The 19719-nt window shown below is 40.3% G+C and overlaps 1 protein-coding gene across 12 annotated transcripts in view; it reads right to left on the minus strand.

The window, feature by feature from the left end:
• Nucleotides 1–19719, minus strand: part of LAMA2 (laminin subunit alpha 2) — a 477311-nt gene that overhangs the window by 255945 nt on the left and 201647 nt on the right. For all 12 annotated transcript variants that reach the window (XM_039528773.1, XM_039528772.1, XM_039528762.1 and 9 more), the window contains exons 5-9: nt 13974–14153; nt 9859–9948; nt 8064–8181; nt 6210–6388; nt 3800–3899 (exon numbers count right to left, since the gene is read on the minus strand). In XM_039528773.1, coding sequence (XP_039384707.1) covers nt 3800–3899; nt 6210–6388; nt 8064–8181; nt 9859–9948; nt 13974–14153 — 667 coding nt within the window. The remainder of the gene's footprint in view (nt 1–3799; nt 3900–6209; nt 6389–8063; nt 8182–9858; nt 9949–13973; nt 14154–19719) is intronic.

Raw genomic sequence — 19719 nt, forward strand, 5'->3', positions numbered from 1 at the left:
AAGCAGCACTCCAGTGGGGTAGGGCTGCATGCTCCGGTGAATCAAAGCAAGTTCGATAAAACGTGGTTTCACCTATAACGCGGTAAGATTTTTTGGCTCCCGAAGACAGCATCATATCGGGGTAGAGGTGTATTAAAATGTGCTATTTATGCCAGAAGCATCATTATTTACCTTTAGGATTATCAGTGGAACATATTCATACCCAATAATCCTCAGCCTTGACATACCCAGAGTGTTCATCCTGCAACCTCCATCTCAGTGAGAAGCACTCATTACTAGCCTATACCCCCAATCATCATAATCTTCCCATTTAAATTTAAGAATTATAACCTGTTTATTGCTTGGTGTGCCACATGCTTCAGAAGCAGATTTCCATTTTACACCATGCAAACAATTTCTCGTTAAACAACCAGCCAGCTCCTCTGGAATGTGTTTCAATATATCTAATGTGTATTCATTCTGATTTGCAAGTATATAGAGAAATTCCATTGGAATTGATCATGTTTCTCAGCCTTTCATTCAGACAAGAAACAGACTCATTTCAGTTTACAAATACTCAAGTAAATTGGCTTTTTTTCAGTTGCTGTCTTGGATGAGAGGCTTTTTGCTATCTTCACTGAAATAGAAATTCTGTCAAGGTAACTTATTATGGGCTCAATACATAGTACTTCCTTCACAATTGGCTGGGTACAATATATATATATTTTAAATACATAGGGTTTCATTGAGCTAGAGAACACATATTCAAGACAGAAATGAACAGGGATCTGTAAGAAAAAAGTTTGGATCTGTGCCTAGATATTACAATGATGCTTGCAGTATAAAAGCTGTTGTGACAATTGGTCTATAACTTTTGCCTACTTTACCATGGAAAGTAGGTCACGTTATTTTCAATAAAACATGTTATAAACAGGTGCAAGAGAATCAGACAGAGAAACTAAATTAGTCTAAATGCAACAGGACAAGTTGATATGATTCAAGGACTGTGTTAAAATTATACTTGTTAAAAATAGAAGACTTGAAACCAGAGGTTAATGAGCCAAAATTGGCATATCTGATATTAGGCCTAATTGGAGGACAAAGTAATGATGGGATGGGCTATTCCACCCATCACTCCCTTTTGGGGTTCTTAAAAGAAAGATTTTTGCAGGGAAAGTATGAAAGAACAAAACAAAAAACAGACAGAAAGAACAGTCAGACTTCATTGGAATGAGTTTCACCATCATGGCTGCCACCTCCACCTTTTCCTGGGAACCCAGCCCTTCATCATCCTAATCCTGATCAGAACAGGCCAGAAAGAGAGGGACCCAAGTGACATTGCACCCCTACCAGCTCCAGCTGAATCCCAAACACCACATGGGATGACAGTTATTATCATCCTTGAGCCCATCTAAGAGACTATCAAACAAGATTTCAAAGACTTTAACAACAATAGCACCACCAACAGTTCCAGTCCCAAAGCATTTACAGTCTAAGACAACAGGCAATGAGTTACAAATAACTGGAGGTAATAGGGGAGCAAGGATATAGGTACTATGGCCAGAAATGTGATTATGTAGTCTAGTTGTATGCACAGATGGTTTTGAGTTTGCTAATTTTAAATATATATAAGATAAATATCAGAACTCCCTTACTGGCCTTCTAGCCAGCCATCACAAATTGTCCTTTTCCATAAGCAACATAGTAGAAAAGGATCTTGTGGAGGGACTTCAAGGAGGAAGGAAGAGTGGCTTTACAGCCTTTTTCAGGGAAGGTGTTCTGTCCTTCTGCACGGACTGCTTCAGGGAGGCTATTCCATGAATGAAGGCTGGAATGGAAAAAAAGACTGGAGGAGTTTGTTGGAGATGTGGACAAATGGATAACTCAGGCTGGCATCATTGGCAGAATTAAGAGTTGTAGGGCAATATGACAAGTTACAAGAACAAGTAAGCAAGGAGGGACAGAGGTGTTAGAGACCTTAAAGGGTGGGGCTGTATCTGATATGATAGAGAAGACAGAGCCAGCAGAGAAAATAAAAGAGTGTTCTAACATAGATGGAGCTGAAGAGGGTTGTCAGGAAGGAGGAGCTTCTGTCAAGCTAGGAGATGATGAGGGCCTAGACAAAAGGTTTAATGGTGTGAAGAGAGGGAAAAAACGTCAAGACATCCAGGTAGACATGTTAAAGAGAGACACTGACATATGGAATTGGATGGATTGAGACACTAGAGAATGACTGTGGAGAAAGATGAGGAGTGGACCAATGATAAAGCTCTGAAGGACACCACCAGAAAGAGGAAGAGGGGAGCAGCAGAACCTTTCAGAAGAAACACTGGCGTAATGACTACAGAGGCAGGAGGAGAACCAGGGGAAGACAAGAATCACAAAAGCAAGGGAAGACAAGGTTTCAAGAAGGGCATGGTGGATACAGTTATTTTTAATCAGGTTTAAAATCCTGCTCACCGCAGTACAAATCTCTGTAGAATGCCCCCTTCTGTGGTTAGTTCAGTAGGTATGAGAAATAAACTGTACTGTAGCTGACAGCTACCTGGAGACATGCATGCATGCATGGCACCACATTTCTTTAATTTAAGGCCTTTTTCTCTCAAAATGATAGCCTCATTATTTTACTAAAGAGACTGAACATCAGCAGTAGCAGATGTTTGAATAAAAGGTATTCCTTTTAACAGCATGAAGGTAGCCTTTAGTTTTTTAAACCCTTCATCTATAACCTGTGCACTCTAATCCACAGGTTTGCTAAAGACATCACATTGTCTTGCTGTGTCTTTTCTAACCCTGGGAGTCATGTTCTCTTCAGTTTCTACACAATTTCCTATTAATCTGTGTGATATACTGTTCCTTTCACTTCTGTATTAATCAGGCTCTATCATTCTATTTAGAATCTTTAATCATGTTATTTAACTCATGTAAGCAGTACATGGCTGATGTAGTAGATTTTGTACCTCTGGGCTCTGTATTTACAGCTCTGTTGTGCTTCTTTTATGTGCCATTGAATTACTTGGGGAAAAAAAGATCACTAGAGTATTTTTTATCAATGGTGTAAAATTAGTCCAATTAAAAAAATCTCTTAAAACCTGACCTTGAAGTTCTGCTGCACTCCAACCAAATGTCAACAACAACAACAAAAACATTGTTTCCAAGCTACAAGAAAGCAGCATGTTCTCTATTTGAAGATGGCTCTTATAAAGAAACTAAGGTGAAAAATTTATAATCCTACAGTAATAATAGAGATGGTAGGTAAATGTGACATCTTTCAAAGGGACTTTTCCTAGTTTTCAAATGCAAATAGGCACTCAGAAGAAAAGAGAGGGTAAGATTAAGATTCTGCTTTATTTTAATCTCTGTCTCTGAAAGAGAAAGCTCTTTGCTCTTGTCAAGAGGACTAGAAAATCCTTTACAAGGATGCAACTTCATGCTGTGTGCTTCATGCATGCATCTTGCTTCCCAGCACAGAATCAGGAGACATGCTATAGGCTGAGTTTGGGGGGAAGTCTAGTATGTGTGTATATTTGAATGCCAGTATCTACCACATTTCAGAGAACCATGGAATAATGGGAAAAGCCAACATAAAAAGAGTTCAGTTGGGAATATTCTTCCCAGCGTGCACATGCCTGCAGGCTGCAAAACTGAAAAACAGTATGAGAGAACGCTGTGAGAGCACAGGCGGATTAGTGACCATGTGAATGAATTAGCACTGGTCTGCTGTGAGGGCTGGCTCAGTGAAGGGAGATGATTCAGCTTTCATTTTAACAATGTTGTGCACAATGTTTACACTGTAACTGTAATCTAACTGTAATCTTACCTCCTTCCACACGTTTCTCATCCTTGACACAAGTAGCATGTAAAGACCCAACTGGATCACAGGAACATGGCCGGCACGGGTTAGGGTCATCTGGTAATACCTATCATAAATAAATAAAAGTACAAAAAAAACCCAGTGAGTTTCAAAGCTAAATCTTACCTTTTAAATATTAGAAACTGGTACTTAATTTAAAAAAAACCCAACAACAACAAAATCAGGAGTGAATCATACTGTGTTTAAGGTTTGTTTGTTTGTTTCAAATAAATGTGCAAGTTTTAACAAACACTGAAACAGCATTGTTCATTCAGTCTATTAGTTTGTTATTCAGTCTGCATGTTAATCTTAGCAAATTTTTACCAAAGAGACACTCAAGTAATTGAGGTCCCAAATTTAGTTTGTTAAAGAAAAACAGTTGTATATAAACTAGTGTTAACAGAAATATTTTTATCATTTTTTAATTTCGGTGAGTGAAAGTATGCTTTAGTTTTTAAACCTTTTTCGGTTTCTAGTAGTTCAGTTACACAGTCCGAGATGAGTGAAAAACAAATGAAGAAAAGTGAACACTAGACAATTGAACAATTTGCTTTCACCTTCCCTTTTTTCATCTTAGAAAAGGAACCAGACAAGACCCAGATTTTATTATGCCTGGGACAAAAAGTAAAAAGTGCAGAGAACTCTAGATGTCCAGATTCCATCATTCTTTTTTTCCTGTGGGCAGCAGAGGATTTACATGGAAGGGGATGGAACTTGTATTGCTTATGACTGGCAAGTGTAATCATATTTCCCTCTGTGAGTACCCCATCATTTTGGGACCCCATGTAGCTGTTCATTTCAAGTGTCCTTAAGGTCACTTGGCCTCTACTTGGTGTTGCCTGATGAATTGGGCACAAGCAGTAAAGAGCTATCATGTTGGTTGTAAAAGCTTATTAACAGTTCCATTCTGTGCCTGATCCCCAACAACACAGGGGACAAGACCCAACATAGATTGAACCCTATGTATCCTCACCCTTATTCCAAGATTCTGCATTTTTACCATTGATAAACCAGCATCTCTGAACACTGAAAGCTGCTAAAACCACACTGAAACTTGAGAATGTTTTCACAGTCTTTTTCCATTATTATGAAGAAAGAACAGTCTCATGGTTAAGACAAAGATGTTAGAGTGGAATTTTCAAAAGTGCCTAAGTGACTTCAGAGCACAATTCTTATTGACAGTTAATGGAACTTGTGCTCCTATATGTCATTCATGCATTTCTGAAAATACCACCATATGACTTCGGACGTGAGAGTTCTATTCCCAGGCTGGCCATACTCTCTCTTTGTGACCTTGGACAAGTCATTTAGCCCTACATTTTCAAAAGCCTGGCCTTCCTACTGTATTTTCAGAAGCTTGTCCACATTTTCTATACTCGCAGTTGACTGTGGACACAAAAATTAGTAGTTGGAGGACTGCTTAAATTTTGCTCCAAAATCAGTTTAACCATCCAGCTGGTGACAAGAGACCAAAACTCTTTCTTCTATATGCTTTAAAGACGAAGTCCAACCTTGCTATATAGGGGGAATTTTTAATTTTATTCATTTGTTGTTAGTCTCCATGGTAGCAGAGGGAAGAACAATCAGGCCTAGTGGCCAAACTTTGCTGAACTGAGGGCCACAATGATAATGTACCAGGAACCTCCAGTCACCCAAGAGGCACACGTAAACAGAATAGAGAGCAGCTCTCTGGATCTTTAATACAGAGTGACGGCAGCCCATGGAGCTAATGGATCCCAGTATGTCATGCTTCGTCTCATGGCCTCTTCAGACCAAGATGGAGCATCACCTTCTGGAATTTAGCGTAGCATTTCCACAGACCATATCTCTTTCTACTGAAGTGGAAGGCATCCCCAGGATACATTGTAGAATTTTGTTGATTATGTCTGGTTTGCAACTGCATTTTGGCCGTGCCTGATAAAGGTCAGGAGATGCTAACAGATTGTTTTAGAAGTATTACTACATTATATTTAAAGAGCTTAAACAAATTAGAGATTCTCCTTTCTCCCAATTTCCTCACCACCCCCAACAACTACAGCAATATCTCTCTGCTTTCTGAGAATGTATGCTGAAATTCTCTATGATGGAAAAGCTGTGTTTATAGGATTGCATCATCCTTTAATTCAAACTGAAGTACTAGCTGGAGGCCCTGACCTTAAGTACATTCCTTCATATCAACACAATTTGCTTTCATATTCCTGTGAACATCTACTTTACAGATTTCCAACTGTGAAAGGCGACTAGTTTGCTGTCAGAATTAGAACTTAACCTTCATAAAATAGCAATCAAAAGTGTGTCTGCTCTACTTAATAACCTAACTCCCCACACAGAAGTGATAGCTTGAACTACACAGAAGTGACAGCAGAGCATACTTTACCCCTTTCGGCCTGAAGTAGCCATCAGTGCAGGTCTCACAGTTTATGCCTGCAGTGTTGTGTGTACAATTAATACACAGTCCACCCCCAGTGTATTCTCCATGGATATTCAAACTCTGATTTCTGTCTGCAATATTCTGGTCATAGTAACATTCCTTAGTCTTCCCATGACAATTGCATTCTGAAAAAGAGACAACCATAATAGCAAACCTCACACCCAGGCTACAGACATGCAGAAATAACATTTTTACTGAAGTATTAACAACATTCTTTCATCATTTTTACATCTATGCCGTGAACATTGAAACAAATAGCACCTTTACTCATGAGCAAACCACTTCTTCAACTCTTAAATATAATAAGGTCCACTCACAAATGGTGCCTGGAGTTCCTTCAGATAAGATTTCTTTCTAGGGTCTTGTCTTTGGAAAAAGCCCTAAAAGCTCTTTTAAAAAAAAATGCTGCAATATGCCATTTTAAATTGGTGATCCCATAACATTTTGCTGAATGCACATGTTGCTCATGAGAAAGTTGGATAGTACAAGACAAGAAGAAGATACAAGAACTACAAAGAATCTGTTGAAATGTTAAAACTGTTGGCTACATTAATATTCATCAAAGCTAAAAAGGAAGCTCAAAGGAAGTACTTCATCTACATATAATGCACGTTGGAGATGGTCAGAACAGAGACTTTGAATCCAACCCCCTTCAAATTTCAGGGCAGTTCAAATTTGAATCTTCAGATCCAAAATTGCCCCTTTGGCTTTTGTTCCATGCTGGACCCAAAATTACAGGAGGACAATATTCTGGTTTGCTCCATGAGATTTCCAGTATTAAAATGTGTAAAACAGTCTGCAAGATTTCAGCACTATTGAATCAACCCTTTTACCATGATTTGGCCTCAGACCCCCAACCTTAGGCTCAACTTAACCGGGATCTAAATTCCACTTCTCTGGCCAACCTCTAATAGTTTCCTGTGTGTTATAAACAAGTTTGGTGCCTGGTTTGTATATAAGTAAAATGTTGGTAATTATCATTTCTAAATTTTAATAAAGAGGAATCCCTGATCCAAAGCCCACTGAACTCAGAGGGAGTCTTTCCATTGACTTCAGCATGCTTTGGATCAGACCCTATGGGCTCGTTTGCGCTATTTAGGTACAGCCCTGCACCTAAAGGGCTGTGAAGAGCATTAGAATAAATGCATCTGCACTCCTGTAGCCATATGAACATTCATGTACAGTAGTAGCCTTGCATTTTAATCGGTTCAGAAATTAAGGTAGTTTGTGAACATCAGTGTTAACTATTATTATTAGAGATGGGAGAAATTCCAGCTTTTTGAACTTTGTTTTCATTTCAAACCAGAATGAAAAGTTGAATATCAATATTTTTCACAAAATGTAAATTTTGAAAAAATGATTTGGAAATATCAAATTATTTCATTAGATAATGTTGAAACATTTCATATAAATATATAAATATCTTAGTCAAAATGAATTGAATTGAAATTAACCATCTTTACCTTATCAAAACAAAATGAGAAAGTCAAAACAAATTGTTTTGATATTCTCTTGAGTCAATTTTGATTAAATTTTCAATTCTCAAAACATTTCAATTTTGACAAAACTCCATTTTTGGTGGAAATCTGTTTAATCAAAACTTTTTCAACCACATTTATTTATTATATGGTAAAAAATAGCATAGTGGATCTGAACATGTGGTTTACATTTACAATCACTTGCAAGTGTTATTTTGAAGTTAAATGAATTCTGCAGAGTCTTAAGGACTAAATACTACTCAGAGCTGACCAGGAGTTAAGCTTACACTTTTTTATTTTGCTTTGCTTTTTTATAACTTACCTTCACACTCAGACTTGACCAGGAATGTCCCAGCTCGCCAGGGCTTTTGATTAAAACCGGGACAGCAATGATCACATCTTTCTCCACATGTGTTGTGCTCACATTGACAAGTCGATCTCTAATTGACATTAAAAAAAAGAAAACAAAGTATTAACACAGCATGATGTTAGAACAAAGCAAAGAGAAGAGCTCTGAGACAGGTGGAGGTTAGGAATACATGCAAACCAGCCCACCTATGACTGAAACCCTCTCTTATATTATCCTGTTTTCTTCAGTGGTCCTTTAAAATCTATTCATCATATTTTTATAATGATCTTAAATATTTGACACCTGTCCCCTTCCAGCAATACATTTATGCAAATTATTGCAAGCAAAGTGATCTACACCAGATTCCATGTATATTTCATTTATTTTTTTCTATGTATTATTTAACACAATTCGGACAACAAATATTTGCATAGTGGCAGAACAGGATACTTCACCCCACTGCAACCCCTCACTATGTTGCATAGTGAGAACATCGAAACAGAATTTTCTAGAGAACCCTTTCTGGGTCTGCAATGTTACCATCACTCTTCCAAGGCAAGCCCAATGGATAGGCATAGCTCTAAGGTTCTGGTCGTAGTCTGACAGCTGTTCTTTGAGAATAACTGCAGAAATGGTGCAGCATTTCTTATGCAGATCTTATGAAAAAGGCCTATAAGAATAAAACCAACAGGATTCTATAGACATTATTCAGAACTATAGATATTTTTGCAGAACGAGATTTTTCTAGAGGGCTTTTGAAATATCCTATTTCACTTTATAGCAGGGATATGATTTTCTATTAAATTCTATAGGATGGTTCAGAATCCTATAGAAAGATTATTATTTTCTATAAAATTCTACAGGATTTCTCCATAACGGAAACCTGGGTGTGATCTCACCCTGTTGCATGCTAGTAGCCAGGACACCAGCAGCCAGGCACCAACTGGGGGGCGCCAAATCTGGGCGCTAGGAGGGGGGGCGGGCAGGCTGTGCCGCAGTGCTGCGTCAGGAGAGCCCGGAGCCGCCGGGACCGCGGACGACGCGACCGCCGCATGCGCGGGGGCGGCGCTGCCCCCGGCGCGCCCCGCCTCCCGCTCAGTCATGCCGGCAGGTCCCAGGTCCCCGCTCCGGGGGACCTGCCGCCTGCGCGAGCTCAACCCCCCGGAAGAGGGGACCCGCCGCGGGACCGAGGAAGGGCGGCGCAGCGCACCGCGCTGCCTGGGGCAGCCTGATTCCTAGAGCCGCCCCTGCTAGTAGCATTATAGATAAATTCAGCAATTTCATTTCATGCATGTGTATGGAACTGGGAAGAAGCTGGAGAATCAGTCTTAAACTGAATTCTTTACTTGATTATGTTCTGATAGAGTTGAACTTGAGTGGAAAGCTAAAAATATCGAAGATATTATAACCATTAAATTGGTGATGTTTGTGTGTTTAAGAAGAATCGTGATTAATACCATGGAAGGAATAGAAAGACTGAGGGCTTTCAGTCTCCAAAGCTAAATCATGGAACTTGCTGTCAGAGCTGGAGAGTTTTCAAAAAGAATGGATTTATTCAACATCTTTTTTTTTTTTAAGAGAAAATCGTTCACTGTTACTGTGATGGTGGATTTCAAAGTTCATCATTCTGACTTCCAACGTTATTTCACCCTGGCACAGGTTTTGGTTATATTGTCTAAGTGGGGAACAGACATCAACTCACAGAACTCTGTCAATCGGGAATATTCATTTTCTACACCATGAACAAGGAGCCTAGAAATATACGTACGTTAGTTGCTGGATCCAAAGGACAAGCCCTTGCATGGCCAGAACAGATACACATGCCTCCAACAGATATATCTTTTACAGAATAGTAATACTGTAAGACAAAACAGAGAAGGAATTGCCAAATGGATTGTAAGCTGCAGGTGGCCAAGTACTGAAACTGCTTATTTTATTTCCTTTTTATGTATTATAAATACAGCAGATGGTAGATAGGTAACTGCTTCCTGAACATCAGATTCGGGCCTCAGTGAAAAAGAAAAGGGATCAAATTCTCTGCTGGTGTAAGTTGTCATTGCTCTGTTGAAGTCAGGGGAACTGCACCAATTTATACACCATAGAATTTGGCTCACAGTTCATATACAGCATAAAAGATCAGGTCATATATGTAGATTTTACACCTGTGAAGGAAGAAAGCTCAGAACACATGAAGAAAATACACTAATAGTAATGGTACAAAATTACTCAGCAAATACATACTATGTATTAAAGAAAGAACACCCCCCCACTTTTTTTTTAAACAAATGCTATCTATCAAAGGCCTTTGGTCATCTCAATAAGGTAATGCTTTGGCATGCCCCAGACAGTGAGAAGTACAGTTAAAATTTCCTGCTGGTCTGCAGATTGACCTGATAGGAAACAGGGGTGGAGAGAAGGGAGAGTTCCCTCTCCTGTTTAATAGAATAGAATAGCAGGGCTGGAAGAGACCTCAGGAGGTGATCTTCTAATCAAACCCCTTGCTCAAAGCAGGACCAATCCCCAGACATATTTTTGCCCCAGATGCCTAAATGGCCCCCTCAAGGATTGAACTCACAATGCTGGATTTAGTAGGCCAATCTCAAACCAATGATCTATCCTTGTACTTATAGTTTATCAGTCCACCCATTGACCATTCCCTTCTGATTTTGGTGGGGCTAAAAGGCCCAGACAAAAGCCAGGAATGCATCCATGGTAGTGAAAGAATACTTGCAAGACCCTTCAAATAAACAGGCTTCAGTAGGGCTAAACTGCTTATATATGGGAGAGATTTATGGCTGGTCTTGCAGATCCCGCACTAGAACCCCCAGATGCATATAACCATACAAAACTTAATTGGCAGTAGCACAGCTGCACGAGATTCTGTAGAAGACTGAAGACAAGGTCTGGCTTGGCAGGGACCTCTCACCGAGCTTAATTAGACTGAAAATATCCCCTAACTAAGCTGAACATGCTCACTCTTAGTCTTTCCTCAGATGGAAGTCTTCACATTACTCTGATATTTGTCATTGCCTGTCTTTGCACACCTTATATTTCTGCCATATCCTTTTCCCAAGGAGGGATCAGAACTGAACACTATTCTCCAGATGAGGACACACCACTGATTTACCTAAAGCAGAAGTGGGCAAACTATGGCCCACAGGACTGTCCTGCCCTGCCCTTGAGCTCCCAGGTGGGGAGGCTAGCTCCTGGCCCCTCCCCTGCAGCCACGCCACTGTGTGGGCAGCACTCTGGCTCCTGCCAAGCAGTGCAGCAGTGTGTCTGGCTCCAGCTGGGGGGCATGGCTGCCAGACATGCTGCTCTGAGCAGCATGGTAAGGGGGTGGGAGGTCCCAAGGGGCAGTCAGGGGACAGGGGAGCAGGAGGCAGTTGGATGGGGTGGAGGTTCTGGGGGACAGTCAGGAGATGGAGAGGATTGGATAAGCATGGGACTCCTGGGGGGCCTGTCAGGGGGTGTGGGTGTTGATAGGGGTTGGATAGGCATGGGGTCCTGGGGCACCTGTCAAGGGGCAGGGTAATAGGTAATAATTGGAGATACACCAATCTCCTAGAACTGGAAGGGACCTTGAAAGGTCATCAAGTCCAGCCCCCTGCCTTCACTAGCAGGACCAATTTTTGCCCCAGATCCCTAAGTGGCCTCCTCAAGGATTGAACTCACAACCCTGGGTTTAGCAGGCTAATGCTCAAACCACTAAGCTATCCCTCCCCCCTTAAGGGCTGTGGGTAAGAGTCAAAGCAGTCAGGGGACTGGGAGTAGGGGGTTGGATAGGGGGTGGGGGCCTGGGAGGGGGCAGTTAGGGGACAAGGAGCAGGGGAGGTTGGATGGGTGGGAGGTTCTGAGGGGTGCTGTCAGGGGGCCGGAAGTGGGAGGGGTTGGATAGGGGGCGGGGGCCAGGCTGTTTGGAGAGGCACAGCCTTCCCTACCCAGCCCTCCATACAGTTTTGCAATCCCAATGTGGCCCACAGGCCAAAATGTTTGCCCACCCCGACCTAAAGGCATTATAATAATATCAGTATTACTTTCCATTCTAACATTTTTTAAAACCACTGGTGCATCTTGAACAAAGCCTTTTCACTGAGCTATTGCAATGTCTTTTTTCATGAGTAGCTACAATTAATTTTAAACCAGCAAAAATATATGAGCAGTTCAAATTATTCCTTCCACTGTGCAATTGTCAAAAGCCAATTTCAACTGCCATCTTGTTGACTATTCACCTAGTTTGGTTAGTGTCCACTGAAGCACCTCACATTCTTCTATAATCTTGGCTAGCCTGTGTAATTTTGGGTTATTTTCAAATTTTGCTAACTTGCTACTCATCCTCTTTTCCAGGTCATTAATACATTAAACAATAGTAGATCTAGTATGTAACCTTGGGCACATATTGAAAATTGTTAAACTGTTGCCATATTGAAAATTTACCATTTTTGCCTAACCTTTGTTTTCTGTCACTTAGCCTAAAGTTTACTCTAAACATGTGTCAGCCAATATGGCCCCCAAGGGGCTGTTGAGGCAGCAGGGAATGGGTGGGCGGGATACAAGGGAATAACAGTTATGCCCTCTTTCCCCTGTCCACACCATCTGGATGCAGCAACCACAGGTAGGAAGTAGTATAGAAACCACTGTGCTCGTTCTAACTACCTGTGGATCCTCCTACTGGGGCTTGAGCAGCACAAGGCGGCCTTAGCTAGATGATTCAGTTGTCAAGCCTGTTTAGTTTAGATCAGCTGTGCTTCCTGTCATGAGATATGAGCAATTAGCTTCCAGAATATTACTGTCTACAGTTAGGAACTATTAAAATAAATAACACTCACAGCAATGGAAGAATCATTGTTCCACCTTAAAGACATATTGTCAGTAAGCGGGGAAGGGTAATCAGATTTTGACCTTAGGATTTACGAGGTTTATTTTCCCCTCACAAAAATTATTTCAAGTCTCTTCCCCACACCTAAACTGTCAAGTTTACCTAGTTGCTAGCTGGTGTTCACACAGCTGGGAAGTTTCCTACAAGCACTACTGTAACACCAGACAAAGTCCTGAAACTTTAGCTACCAAATGGAATATGTCTTCAAAATGACAACATATAGAGTAAAACACTAAACTGTGCAGAGATGAGAATGAAAGCACTGCACACCCCCTTTTCTTATACACTAAAACATGTTTTAAAACTGATATGAATAATAATAATGAAATAAATCTCTTGAACAGGGACGGCTCCTGCCCCCAGCACGCCAAGCGCTTGCTTGGGGCGGCATGCTGCAGGGGGCGCTCTGCCAGCTTGCCTGCGGAGGGTCCGCTGGTCCCGCGGCTCTGGTGGACCGCCCGCAGGCTTCGGTGGAGCCGCGGGACCAGGGGACCCTCCGCAGGCACGCCTGCGGGAGGTCCACCGAAGCTGCGGGACCGGCGACCGGCAGAGCGCCCCCTGCGGCATGCCGCTGTGCTTGGGGAGGTGAAATGTCTAGAGCAACCCCTGCTCTTGAATTAAAATGTTAACGCCAGTATTGTGCAATGATCCAAAGGATATTGAGGGGATAGCATGAGGAGCAAAAGACATTATCTGACAACAATCTCCTGCAGATCATCTGTACAATAATCCCACAAATCTTTATAGCCAGAGCTGCACTGCTACTGGTTCTTCAAGTTAATAACACCATTAAACAGAAAATATAAACAAACTTTCCCTTCTGCTGAGGTGAAAAAAAAAAGACTGAAGAAAGGGGAGCCATTTATTTGCCACTGGGAGTTTGACAGCTAACAGAAGTTATTCATATTCTGCCAAGATTTCCTGTGGTGATCAAAGGCAGATACAGTATTAGTAAGGATAGTCCAGCATCTATTATACAAATCTGTGTCTTTACCAGAACTTACCCTCCTTGTAACTATGTGGTCAATTTCACTGGGATCTTTGTGTGCAAACATCATTAAATCAGCATTCAGTGTCCGTATCCTCTGAAACCTCAGTCGAATAAAGCGAGCTGAGGTGAATTCCAGCAATACTTGGGAAGGATCATCAGCACTAGGTCGTCCATTGATCAGTGATGTGTGAATCTAAAGACAGAATTATTGAAATGATCAGGTTAAATGAATATTGCTTGTGAAGATACCAGCAAATGTCATGGTTATGGTGTCAAACCAGATAAGGAGGCAGATGAGCATGTACTATTTCAAACATTTTCTTTTTTAGAAAGCAAATATCGCCCTGCCCACCCAAAAATGATTTATTGTATATTGAACAGCTTTTAGCACAACTGACTCCAACCAATATATAAATCATAAATAATAATATGTCCAACCCTAAGGCAGATAAATTCTCCTGTTCTAGACTGACCTATTAAGTCTTTAAGCAAGAAATTTAAGAAAAGGGATTACAGGGGAAGTGTTCTAGGAAAAGTTCTGCCAGAAGAAAACATCACATGTAATAAAATACCATTCTTGAGCACTTGTGGAAAACCAAAACATTTTACTCTATGGTCTGGAGTGTTAACTTTTGATTGGTGTAACTTTATTAAATGATTTCTTGAGGTCCTTTCCAGAAACTACATTCTATTATTCTATTACTAGCTGATGAACAAAAAGAACATGACTGCATTTTCAGATCCCAGACTGAATATGCAGGGCTGGAGTGGAGAATGAAGGAGTTGTAGTAAAGTGATCATGATAGGGTTAACTAGGTTGTCCAGTTTGTTACACGATTTAGAGCCATGCACCACTCCTCCCTGACTTCCTGTTTTGAAAGTAAGAGTTTTCTCCCTCTCACACACACTTTTGAGGCAGTGGAATAAAGCAGCAAATTCCTGCCTACAGTCCTGTTTTGTATTGTTGGACTGAGCAGTTGCTTTACAAAGGATTTATCTGTATTATTTTTATCACTATCCTATTCACCTGAGTTCACCTGTTTGATATAATCCTGCCTCACTGAATGGAATTAAATCAAAGGGTGCTGCCAGAGGGGATGCAAACGGGGAACAATACAATGACCAAGATCAGTTACCACCAGAGAGCATATCAAGGGTTTTTATGGAAACAATAGGGGACTTATTTGTTGGGAAATGCCCACTTACCTGTCTCCAAGCATGCTGGCAGGTTAATATTTCTCACACCTCTGATCAACGGGGCACTAAACTATTAAAGAGCCTAACCTTGAAAGAAAGGAGGTGTGCGCAGGCAGCAGCTGTTCAGGGGGAAAACATGAATGAGAGAGAGAGAACTGCAGGGGAAAATGCTTCCAGACTGTCTTTTCCAGCCCAGCAAGGAAGTTAACTGGCCTAGGCGGTAACTACCAAAACTTGCAAGGGAAGGATAAAGTTTAGGTGAGACCAGATACCTATAGATTTTTGTTGTTTAAACACTTATCTGCCTGCTGTGTACTTTTGGATGAACGAACAAAACATTTGGAAAGAGGGAGGCTGACACCCTGGTATCTAGTCAGAGAGTGGTAGAACTGTAGGATACCACCTGGAGAGTGGTGAAGGTAGCAGAACCTGCCACCTGAGGGATACCCTTCAGAGGGGCTGCAAAGGGGCTGTATAAGATGCCACTCAGCCTGTAGCTGTGACAGCATGCTGGGAATGGGGGTTTCTGTAGCCTTGTGGAAAGAGTGCGGAGAAAGTGCCTACAGGAGAGACTGGGAGAGAGATTACAGGTGACCGTGAACCATTACAGTTAGCAACTAGGAATGAGACTTTTTTTTACTTACAAAAAGACCAAGTTGACTCTGGAAGTCATTGTGACATGGACACGGATCCCCCATAACTGTAGTTTTATGGAATGCCTTTTCAGAATAAAACTACACTTTAAAAGGCTCCAGGGGTCTATCTGCCACGAACCCACCTCTTCTGCAAGCTAACGCAGTAACAGTAATGAGTTCCAATTATACTGCATCTTTCATACAGAATGATCATTAAGTACTATATAATCCAATTTTAAATCTATATAGGCATCACTTCACATACTCAATGAAATGTAGTCACCTCTTTGGTGAAATGTGGTGCCTGTTAAATGTTGCACACAAACACTACGCCTCAGTTTAGGAGAATAAATGAGTATTATTTTATCAAATTGAATGTGTAGGGGGAATTTTAGGTAGGCAAAATGTAATTACCCAAATAATTTCTCCTTCTTTTCAGCATCTGGGAAGAAATCATTAATTTCCCCCAAGAAACATTTTAGAATCTCCATTCATAGTGCAGACTAAGATGTTCCTACTTCTTAGAAGAGAACAGGAAAGAACTAAAAGTACCCAGGAAACATTTGCCATTAAATCAGGAATATGAAGCTAGAATTTTAACTATGACTCATTTAAATATGTGTTTTTTAAAAAGAAGTTTCAGCTCTAGACAGATAAAATATTGTTTCAATTTAACACTTTTATAATAAGATTTTAGTGTTTTTCAAGAGCATACATTCATTTTTTCAAACTCTCGCACTTACTGAAAGCACTATTAGCATGCTGGATGATAATCAATGAAAAAGGAAGATGTGGTCCTTGCCCAGGGTCAGCCCAAGGTGTTTTCCACCATGGCAAAACACCTCATGCTTTTCACATCTCGCAGTTGCGTTTATTAATAACTTATTCAACAGGCCATTGATTTCAATGGAGCACTTTGCTGAATTAGGTACTATTTAATACAATGGCATCAGAATCTGGCCTGATATCTGCAGTGATAGCTGTATGTCCTCAAATAGCTACCAAATAAACTCTTTTCTAGATTCATTTTGGAGTCTAAGCTCTTTTACAACTACTGCATATCCGTCTGCTTAAACCTCAGTCACGTTTATCTTTCCTTGTTCTTCCATTTCTAATGGATCTTGTGCTTGGAGTAGAGAAAAATCCCAATGATGACCTTAAAGCTTTCTGTAGAGCACCTGCAGCTTCAAAGGGGACTTTTTCTCTTTTTGTTTAGATTAATAAAATAGACACAACACTTGTGCTTCATATGGCAGTATGGTTTCAGCTTAAAATCAACGCATATTTCAACAAATAAGGTTGTTTCTTATTTTAAATCATGCACATTTTCTCATTTAAATTAATAAACCATCTGATAGCTACTTGAGGAATTCAACAAAACAGTATTTCTCCTACTCACAGCTTTGGTATTTGAAGTGAGCTATTTTGCCAAGCAATCTACTGAGTGCAGTCAGTCCCAAGCTGTTTTGGGGATATAAAAAAAAAACCCAGATGTTTGGCTATGTTGTTTGAAACCTTCATGTTCACTTTCCTTTCAAATAAACTAAACCACTGTCTGGGATGTTTTCACTGGTGCATATCTATATGCTGATGGTTAAATAAACTAGTCTAGGTCCTGATTTTACTGGAAGTTGTAATTCTTTTCTAAAAGATGAATGCATCTCAGTGGGACCTGTCTCAGAGATGCATTAGGAGAATACCAGCACTTCAAAGTAACCTTTGTTTACCCACATAGCACCCCTTTGTTCCACTCCTCACCAGTTTGCTTTGGATTTCAGAGTAAAGCCATTGGCATATCAAGCCTGGTATTCTACCTAGGGCAAGACAGTGGGTAATACTTGAGATATATTTCTGAGGAAGATGAATATCCCCCTTTATGTACCTTACCAGTAGTGCAATGGAGGGGAAAATTCCTTTCTGGCCCCTGCAGGAAGCTTCTGTCATGAAGCATAACAATAAATTATTGAGGAGTGGGAGGCAGACATTTTATTCTTAAAATTATTAAAAGCAAGACATAATGTGAAATAATCCTGAAATATTATGCAAAAGTATTAAATATATGAAGATGGACAATAAGCAGTAGAACAGTCAAATGAGTATTATACAGTTATTTGGGTAGGTCCCATTTGCTGGTTATCCAAATATTTTAGCTCAGCTACAACACATCTGGTTTAATCCACCATTTTTTCCAATTATTTCTACTTGTAGTTTTATTTGCTGCAGCCTTTAATAATGGAATGATGGAATAAACCCATTGTAAACAATTCATTTTCAACTCATTTAAATTACTATTGGCAAATCAGTCCCTTAGCAGCTAGTTCATGGAGCCTAAAGAAAAAACTCTGTGGGTGTTTCTTAGCATGAGCTTTTAAATTAGGATCCTAAGCTCATAATTTCAGACATCATTACAGTTGTTTTCAAAACAGAAAAAAAAATAGACTGGAAGCACATGTAACAGATGATTTCTATCCAGATGATTCCTCATAGCCTGTGTCATAATGTTCCTACATAAAATAGTTAGAATTCCTTTCTCTGTATAATACACTGTGTATTAAACAGAGTTTGCAGCATTTCTAAAACATCTGACTCTCTTAGCAAATTAATAGTTTATTATACCAAAGACCGGTTCCTATTCTCTGTATGGTTAACGAGTACAGAGCTGTTTGAAATGCAATGCTTTAAACTTGCAGAAAAATGTCAAGGGCTGTGCATGCAGGCTCTACCTCAGCTAACTCATTCCCCCAAAGAATACAGGCAAATATCCGCTTAATGAACTGTTTAGCAAATACTATTGTGTCATTGACAGCTATGCCCCACAGCTTAGGCTAAGTAGGACTTCCTCTCTTCAGTTCTACTTTGCTTGCTCTTCACATCTTCTTGTTCCAATTGCACCTGAAACTTAAATTGCTTCCCCTAGCCATTCCTCTTCTACAGTACTGCAATTCTCACATTTGTCATTTTTGGATGAAAAATAATTTGTCAGCGACATTGTCCTCCATGAGATATTTAAACAGATTGTTACTTGTCAAAGCAATGGTTATTAATAAATCATAGTATAATATGGAATTCAATTCTCCTGAAAGTATATTTGTCATTTTAATTTTTTTTATTTTTCCTTTGTTGCTGCAGCAGCTAAGAGGAAATATTACATTAGGTTGAAAGTTTCAGCAACAGTTGTGCATAGATAAACCTATAAAGGATTTAGCCAATAGATACAACGTACCATACCCTTACAAAGACAGCATTGCTTGGTTCTGTACTATTGACTTCTCAGAATATACTTGTAAATGTAAATCTCATTCATATCACTCTGGAGACTCCTTAAACCCTTAAAAAAGACTCTTACTTCCTTTGTGTTCAAGACTAAACAGCAGAATGTGCTAAATTGGTTGGGAAAAAAGGCTGAAGGCTCATCTCTTACAGGAAGTACAATTTTCTCAAAAGTGCAAAATTCTGGAGCCCTTTTTAAATTGTTTTTTTTTAAAGGAGATTGGTAAAAGGCTCTAGAATCTTCAACCTCCAGATTTCCAGTTTGAGCCTTTGTCAGTTTGTCAGCGATTCAAAGTTATCATTGGTTGGCTATTTGGTACTTGATCCAAATTCCATCGAAGACATTGGGGATCAGGCCCTTGATCCCTCTGAAAAATTAATTGGTGGTGTCAGTCCAAGTTTACAGATGTCAGCATCGCAAAACTACTGCCTTTAGCAGCCAGGCTAAGGACTGAAGCTATGGCTACACTGCAATTAAACACCTGTGGCTGGCCTGTGCCAGGTGACTCAGGCTAAGGGGCTATTTAATTTTGGAGTAGACATTTGAGCTGCAGCTTGAACTCTGGGATCCTCCCACCATCCTAGAACGAGAGCCCCAGCCTAAGCCCAAATGTCTATGCAACCCACACACCTCCTGGGTGTGGTGTTCTGTCTCAT

This window comes from Mauremys reevesii, linkage group 3, assembly GCF_016161935.1.
Source record: "Mauremys reevesii isolate NIE-2019 linkage group 3, ASM1616193v1, whole genome shotgun sequence".
In the NCBI taxonomy this organism is placed as follows: domain Eukaryota; kingdom Metazoa; phylum Chordata; order Testudines; family Geoemydidae; genus Mauremys; species Mauremys reevesii.